Genomic DNA, 8,764 nt, shown 5'->3' on the forward strand with positions numbered 1-8,764 from the left:
ATGCGACTGGCCGTTGTACTGAACCAAAAAAAAAAAAAAAAAAAAGTACCATTACTCTATTAATTTGTACAAGCAACTTTTATTAGCGACTATCGCATTAATAGCTTGACCACGGAAAGATAATAATTCACTCTCCCTCTGTGCTCGTAACAAAAGCAAAATCGGTTAAGGTACGGACATGGAGCAGGTTATTTGACCATTGGCCTATAAACTAGTGATGGGTGCTTCTTGTTTTTAGAATTTTTGTTGATCGATGAAAAGTCCGATGGATTAAAATAATATTATGAATTATATAACAGAGATAATTATCTTCTAAACTCATCAAATTGGTAAAAATATTTATAATCGAGATAATTCGAATTCGAAAGCTCTCACTTTTCACATAAGTAAGAAGACCAACTAAATTATATTTGATTAGCATAATAAGACTAAGTTCGGATCTAAATTATACATTTTCATTTTTTTTTTTCCGTAGATTTTAGTGTATTCAAACAATGACTTATCATTTGAATACTCCTTATAGATATAGAGTATTTGTTATTTCATAATATAGAAAACTGTTACTAAGTAGTTTTCAAACTATGACAACGTAGATAACTTCAAAATTAATTTTAACAAATCATCTATACACAGAGTTGTGTGGTGAATGGAAGGATGCAAAATCACACAATTTCTTGAGGATAAATATATGGGATTCACCTCATCTCACTACTTGCAGGTTTCAAACAGTAGATGCTTCTACTCTAAGTAAAGGGCTAAGCCTGTACCCAACATTTTTTCAGGCCAAGCCTTCTCTCAAACCTTAGCCCAACAACACTCCCTGTTAGCTCAAACATTGAACGCTGAAAGGGATTTCTCACCGTGAAATTCTCGAGTTCGATATGCATTGATTTAACACGTGATATCATTAGAATTAACACCAATTCAACTCATTTAATTCATTTAATGATGGTATCAATATTTAAATATAAATACGACTCGACCATTTAATAAATAATTAGAGCATTATAGGATTACATAAGAACAATTTAAGGTTTTTTTACCTCATTTTTTCTCGATAAAGGTGGTGTTTAATAACATTATTTAATATTTAAAATTTAAAAATCAATGCCTATTTACAAATTATTTAAAAGTTTCAAGTAAAAAATTTTAATTTAAAATTTACATCGACTGTAATAACCTAATGGCCTTTTAAATAATTTTACGATCAAAAAATTTCAATGCTTAATTTTTTGTTTTATAAAACACAATTTAAAATAAATGAGATCCACAATAATAAAGATTGAAAGACTACATGTAACAATCGAGAAAACATGTTTATTTACTTCTCAAACACTTAAATAAGGATTAGATACAAACACAAATATCATGGAATAAAAAAAAAAATATCATGGATTAGCACATGTACTTACAAGCAAATATTATCAACAACATAAAAATATAGCTTAGTGGTAAGTGTATTACAACCTGATAATAGATTTAGATTCGAATTCCCTTTTTCAATACTTAGAAAAAAAAAAAAAATCATCAACAGTATTCTCATACCCAAATCAACAAACGACAACTGTAATAAGTTATATCTAAAATTCTCACTCATTTTTTCAACATTTCCATCCCAATTCAAGTACCTTATTATTTTCGTCATTTGCATGATTCCCTTTTCTCAATCCCGCAGCACTAGTGAGATTTCTCCTTGCATTGTAAGGATTATAATGACTTGCAGAATAATTGCTTATTGTTTTTCTTTTGTTAATAGGTATAGGAACTGAACCTGATGATCTTAAACTCCTTTCCCAATCAAACTTCTTACTATCAAGCAATCCTTGAAAAACCTGATCTGATTTTGCAGTTCTTGGCCTGTTATTAATGCCCTTTTGATGTGAAGCTTCTTTCTTTGTTTCTTTTATTTCAATCTTGGTTCCTCCTTCTAATTTTATGCTTATATTTATTTCAGAGAGTATTTTGTTGCTTCTTTCTTGATGAGATTCTGATGTTTCTCTTTTGTTCCTTTCTTTTTGTTGCTGATATAGCCTGTGTAGTCTTAGCGCAAGATGGTATATTCCATCTTTAAGTTCTTGCTCTAAATCGTTCTCTATATCCATCTCTAGCTCCCCTCTTATCTTCAACTCCTCAGTTGACATTATTGGATGCAATGTTTGCTTGTTTTGATCAATCTGTAACATTCGGACCACAATTAGTACAATAATATATTAAAAAGAGGAAGTAACTGCACGAAACATACCACATTTGTACGTTTTGAAGAGAATTTATGTACGCAAATTCAATACGTGCAATAATATGTTAATTAAAGATTAAAGGTGTCTTTAGTGTGCAAAACTCTCTAGCTATTTCCTGAAACAAGAAAGAAAGCAAGAATTTGTACATTCACCAATGGATGATGCAATGAAATTTGCGCTAGCTCAGACAAATCTGCAAAACCGTGAAAGGAAACATACAGAATCGCTAAATTAGTGAAGAGAAATTTTAGAATTAAAAGAGGTAAAGACTAGACGAGATTATAGAATATTCTACTAAATCAAAAGTTTAAAACCTAGTATATCTGCTTTCTTGTATTTAGGTTGCTGGCCCATGTTGAACTTTTAGCTAGGCTTTACTTGTCTTACTGTATGGTCTTTGATATATATACACACACATTGGTGGATTAGCACATGTGGGGTGCCAAGGATTTTTCTACAGGTGGAATGAAGAAGACATAAGATTAGATGTTTTTAAGAGTAAATGACCGTTAGGGAAGTTATTTTAGTTGGATTATTCAAATTTAGGCGCCAAATATCTCTCTGTGTACGTGGGAAATATAAGACTGCAAGATATATTTTTAGCTAGATTAAGTAGTGCTTTACTTGAAAGGGGATTTTTGTTTGGGTTGGCCTTAAAGCAAAATCAAAATAGGGAACAGTAACCCACATGTGTGATGTGTGTGTGTGAGTGTATTGACAATGTCGATTACCCTTTCCTTAAGGTCCTACAATGGTTAGTTGTGGGGTGCACATATTATATGTACTTGGGGTCTGTTGCTTCTGTTCCTTCTCAGACCTAAATCATATTGTATCGGATCCAATGGGCCAATGCCTATGTTTCTATTTATGGCTCAAGATCTAGGCCTTTGGACTTCATTCAATTAGGAGTATTTTCGTGTCAATTAGTTTTCACACAATAAAATGCAAACGTGTTATGATATTTTTAGAGGAGAGATACAATTAACAAGTTTTAATTTTATTAATTTTTTATTTTATGATACAAAAACTCAATCATTAAAAGTTATCTTCCGATTTTACTTTTCCGTGTTATTAAGTTACCTCTTCATCTTACATTCCAGAAAATGAAATTCATGATCTATTCTGGTGATTAATATCGTAAATGTTTTTTAGGGTAAGGTTCCTGTCCTCCATGGGGAGTATTATCATTGATGATATGATGTTCCTGACTTCCGATAAATGCATTCTTTACATTGCTTATGGAAAGTAGCATGCGAGTGGTGGTTTATCAATTATGTAACACATGACCTATAAAGTATGGCCATGCGGCATGCGCTCGGTCACTTGCTCTCTTGTCAACTCCCACTAATAAAATTCCATATGTAGTAATTGCATGTATGATTAATTAATTCGTATTATAATGATGTGAATGATGAATAATTGCATGTATAATATGCTTGCAGAATCTCATATTTTTAAATATAAAGTAAAAAAGAATAAATTATTAAATTAGAAAAAGAAAAAAAAAAAAAGAATATGCATATATCAAATCATAAACAACTAAAATAATGCTTTTTTTTTATGTTGGAAAAGAGGACAATCTTACTTAGTTCATGCATACGTCATGCATACACTATTTTTCTTGTCATGTGCACAAAATAAATATTATGATTAGATATCAACGATCCCTTCAGATTCAATTTCCAATTTAAAATTAAAAAATATATATTTTACGAATTAATTTTTTAATATTATAGCATGAATAAATAATAAAAAAAATTACTATATTAACAAGAGACTAAAATATTTAATAGATGATCTTAATCATTTAAAAAAAATACCAAAATAAATAATATATTAAGAGTTTCCGTTATTTCTATAAACTAAATTACAAAAGAAATAGAAGGTTTGTATTGAAACCACTAATTTCGATTATAAAAAAAAAAAATTAAAATTGAACAATGAATAAAAAATTTTGATTTTAATTTAAAATAATAATTGTGGACCATATATAGTTTTGATTAATTTGATTTCAATTTCATTTTTGATTCCGAAACCAAACGGTATTCATACGTAACTACAATGTTTGGAACTGTAGCTATCAATGGAATCCTCTGTGTTCTCGGTGGAATGCGGCAAAATCAAGTATCAAACTGTTTTGGACCAAATAGACATCAATTTCCACTAAACAACCTATTGGATATTCCGATCCACGTTTGAATAACACTCATTAAGATATTTTTTTTTTCTTTTTTTTTTTTTTTGCTATTACTAATTAAAGAAAATACTATTTTAAGTATATCAAGTAAATAGTTTAAGCATATCAATTAAATTATTTGTGTCGGTATTATCATTTCATGAATAATTAGGTTATGTATATACAATTTGAAGAGTTTATCTAACCAACCATTTTAAATATGTTTTGATTTTCTAAACTTACCTTTCAATTTTTCATTACTCTTTCTTATTAGATAATCAGCCATCTTGTTGTACTAATTTAATTATGACAATTTTATTTTATGTCCGGTACTTTAAGAAAGAAGAATTGTCTTCTTGTGATTATTTGTTTTGATTTACATTGAATTATTAAAATTACAGTATATTTCTTTTAAAAAATATATAATAATGAAATTATTAAAAATTACTTTCTAAAACTAAATTTAGCATCATTTTATTAGTAAGATTCCAATAGTTCACATGAAAATTTAATATTTCTTTTTGACAAAAGATTTTAATTATTCATATCATTGATAATTCAAAATGTTATAACATATTTATAATTAACATTTCAATTTTTTTTATTAAAATTTTTTTAATTTTTAAATTTATTATTATTATCATTATTTTCTTACTCATTTTTCACGTTGGAATTTTAAATTTTTTGTTTGTGAAAAACTGAAAATATGGAAATTGGAATTTGGAATTTGGAGGTTTGACGCACTCTATCTCTTCTTGATTTCCAAAGGGACAAGGGACCTTTTTGTCCTCAGATTGATCAGATTCTAATTGGCGACAGGTTGGCCAAGTCAGAACTCTGTCCTCGTAATGCATGGTCAACTATGCTTAGCCCGTGTTTGGTTTAAAGGAAAAGTGGACGGAAAAAGGCAAAGAAAAGAAAGGTGAAAGATAATTTAACTTTCTTTGATTTATTTAGTTGGATGGAAATAATTGAAGGAAATGAGGCATATAAATACAATGCTTTTCTTATATTCGAGCTCATAAGTTACAAGTTTGTTAGATTTTAGTAGAGGTCCTGGAGGGACTAGAAGGTAATTTAACTATATTGTTGGTTAGATTTTACATTGAAGAACAAATAAAAAATAAAAATAAATGTCAATTTAATCCCTGAACTTATTTAGCAAAATAAAAAAAATAAAACCAAATCCAATTAGTCGTTTATGCTCCACTTTCATTATTTGCCAATGGATGAGAGAGAATGGTGTGAAAAAAGGAAACTAATCCCAAGCATAAACCACATTGTTTATGTCACGACCCAATTCCATAGGCCGGGCCGGCACTAGGGCCCAGGTAAGCTTAAAGCTCCTGAGACCCATAGTAAGCCTGGAACACTAGAATCCATTATCTCGGTATAAATTTCAACATTTAGCCCATATGATTATGAAAAATAAACCTCAAGATTTTATTAAATCTCGGCCCAAATTTATCGGCTACAACATTCCACAGTTCGGGCCTAATTAACAATGCATCACATTTATAATATGGGTTCGCATAATTATCTCATCTATAATAATAAACGATTAAAAGTATACAAATCCTACAACTGCGGAGTCACTAACTGTTAGTATATATAGCAAAATAATTATGAAACTAGAAAAAATTCTTTATTGCCCTGCGCCGAAGAAACATAGCCTAAATCGGATTAAAGGAAAAACCTACTTCCTGAAAAATCAAACAAGACATGTGAGTTTTCTAATGAGTAATAATTATTGCACAACACACGCAGTCACACAAATGTGTGCACATATTAATCTAGTCATCCGACTAGTTATATGCTCACGCAGCCAGTCACACAAATGACATATCACCAGTACTCACAATCATAAACATCTTCATATAATCACATCACGTGGAAATTAGTCAGTGGCGCCACCTGAAACCCCAACGAGCCGTCCTCACACATGGCTCGCCCTCTCATACATATGCACCAGGGCGTCGATCCCCCATACGGCCAACTGGTCTAATCCTCACTGACCAGTCCTCTCATTGTATTTCCATTCTCTCTTTTCTTTTCCATATCAACAGGAGGCAACCCGGTGGTCTCCATCCAATCTAGATCATCAAGTGCTCACAACAGGAGGCCACCCTGCGGGCTACAATCAAATCTAGATTATCAGGTGCGCAACAACAAGAAGCCATCCTGTGGTTTTCCACATAATCCATATCATCAGGTGCACACGGGGGCGCCGATCTCCCATTTTTCCGGCCGACGGTCAAATATCATATAATATTCGGATCCATATCACAGACCGTCCTCACAAACCCACGGTGGTCCACTTCATCCCAATTCCACACAAACAAAGCATAGCATTATCACAACACAATTAATCAAACATTGCAATCAAATGCAGACATATTAATCAATTAAACATCGTAATGCAATGCACAATTAAACATCCAAAATCAATGCAAATAAATAAATAAATAGTATTAACAATAATCAACAATAATAAAATAAATAACAATATTAACAATAATAATGAAAATAAATAAATAAATATGTAAATAATTAAATGAATAATAAAGATAGTAAATAATCAGAGCACTATATTTATTATATACCAAATTATAGAACTAATCTAAATAAACTTATTAATTATGTTGTTAAATAAGAATTTAGTCTAATTTTTATCAAAATTTCGGCAGCACCTCCCCTAAAAATTGAACTATCTACCTGCTCACATATCACAATATCATTATATCTTTATCAATCAATGCACACAGCCCATCCGTCGGACAATCAATCAATTTAAAATCCCATCCTCCTTCCATAACAACAATATCAACACTCAACCAAAAATTTACAAACTAATTCTAATAATATCCATATAAGATCATTTATTAAGTCATTAATTAATTAAATTATTAGCTTTACGGTAACTAATTTGTTAAACAACTAAAACATATTTTAACCATAACTAATTATAACTACTACCTATTCAAATTCGATTTTTATATCAATATCGAAAATGGCTAGGCCTACCAAATCTTAATTTATCAAATTTCGATTCTAACCGTTAACCAACTAAAATTCGCCTTACTTCTCTTATGCACAATCGGCTAGTTTTAAACTAATGGTTATCTAATTAACTTGTAACATCCCTTCTCGGTCCACCCGTAAACCCGAATAAACCGAGACGAGACGCTACAAACTGGTTGACTGTATGTCCTGTCATGCTGACATCATCCTGTATATGAACATACTAGCATGCTGATGCTGTTATATTAATACTGTCTATAATCTTTACAAGACATGATACTAGTTACAAAATGGATTGGGCCCAACTGTATGCCCTGTACATGCCATAAAAAGAATAACAAAATGAGTTTCTACCCTGAAGACCGAGTCTTCTACAGATGAACGACAGCAGTTGTAAACGGACCCTCTACGGACCAGTCTCAAAACCTGCGAGTTAAACAGGTAACTCGCTGAGCAAATAAAGCTCAGTGGATATCTCAACAAGGAAAGAAACAATAAAGCACATACTTGTATATAAAGAATCATGTAGGCACACAAGGCACATATAAGCACACATATCATGATATCTTTCATTTATCTGTATGATTTATGTAATGTTATGTCCAGATATCTGTATGGCTCCATAAGGTTATAGCGAAACCGAGGTGATAAGAAAAACTATATAAACTGGATGAATACTGTATACTTGGCTGCTATGGCCCATATAATCATATCCACTCAACGGCCTGTAGCCGGAGTAACAAACTGTATGAGGCGCAGATCTGCTATCCTATGTCGCGACATGGCCTTATCGACATGGTTTCTACCTAACCTCAATGGAGCACAATGTTGGTATGTCAAATGTATAACACAACATCATAGTAATAGTTCATCACTTCATAAATTATAATGTTCATATGATTTCACATCATTTGCATACTTGGATGTTGTTTTGATACATGTTCTAATGTTGTCTTTTTGTTTTGAACTGATTGGATGCATACAAGTTGAGCAAAGAACCCAATTACATAGAAAAAGAAAGTCCAAAAATGCAGGAAAAGCCAAGTCGCGAGCGCGCCTGTGGAAGTCGCAAGCGCGAGATGCAGAAAATAAGAGACAGTGTGTTATCAGGCACAAGTCGCGATCGCGTACTTGAGAGTCGCGAGCGCGTAGTGTGCCAAATGAGAGACAGTGAGTTTTCATGCCAACTACGCGAGCGCGCAACGCAAGTCGCGAGCGCTTCCAGGCCAAGGGCCAACTTCGCGAGCGCGCACTTGAGAGTCGCGAGCGCGTAATATGCCAATTGAGAGTCAGAGAGTTTGAAGTGGAAGTCGCGAGCGCGCAGTGCAAA

General features: G+C 32.0%; 1 protein-coding gene across 1 annotated transcript; it reads right to left on the reverse strand.

Moving 5' to 3' along the window:
* Positions 1–1,297: 1,297 nt before the first annotated feature.
* LOC149497843 (uncharacterized) lies at positions 1,298–2,640 on the reverse strand. The gene is made up of 3 exons (XM_089719566.1): positions 2,552–2,640; positions 2,384–2,430; positions 1,298–2,174 (listed from the first exon to the last, which is right to left on the reverse strand). Exons 1-3 carry the CDS (start codon positions 2,589–2,591, stop codon positions 1,602–1,604), a joined length of 660 nt encoding a protein of 219 aa, XP_089575692.1. The 5' UTR covers positions 2,592–2,640; the 3' UTR covers positions 1,298–1,601.
* Between the last annotated feature and the right edge of the window lie 6,124 nt (positions 2,641–8,764).

This window comes from Jatropha curcas, chromosome 3 (genome assembly GCF_041381405.1).
Source record: "Jatropha curcas cultivar XTBG-Jc1 chromosome 3, XTBG_Jcur_1.0, whole genome shotgun sequence".
NCBI lineage: Eukaryota > Viridiplantae > Streptophyta > Magnoliopsida > Malpighiales > Euphorbiaceae > Jatropha > Jatropha curcas.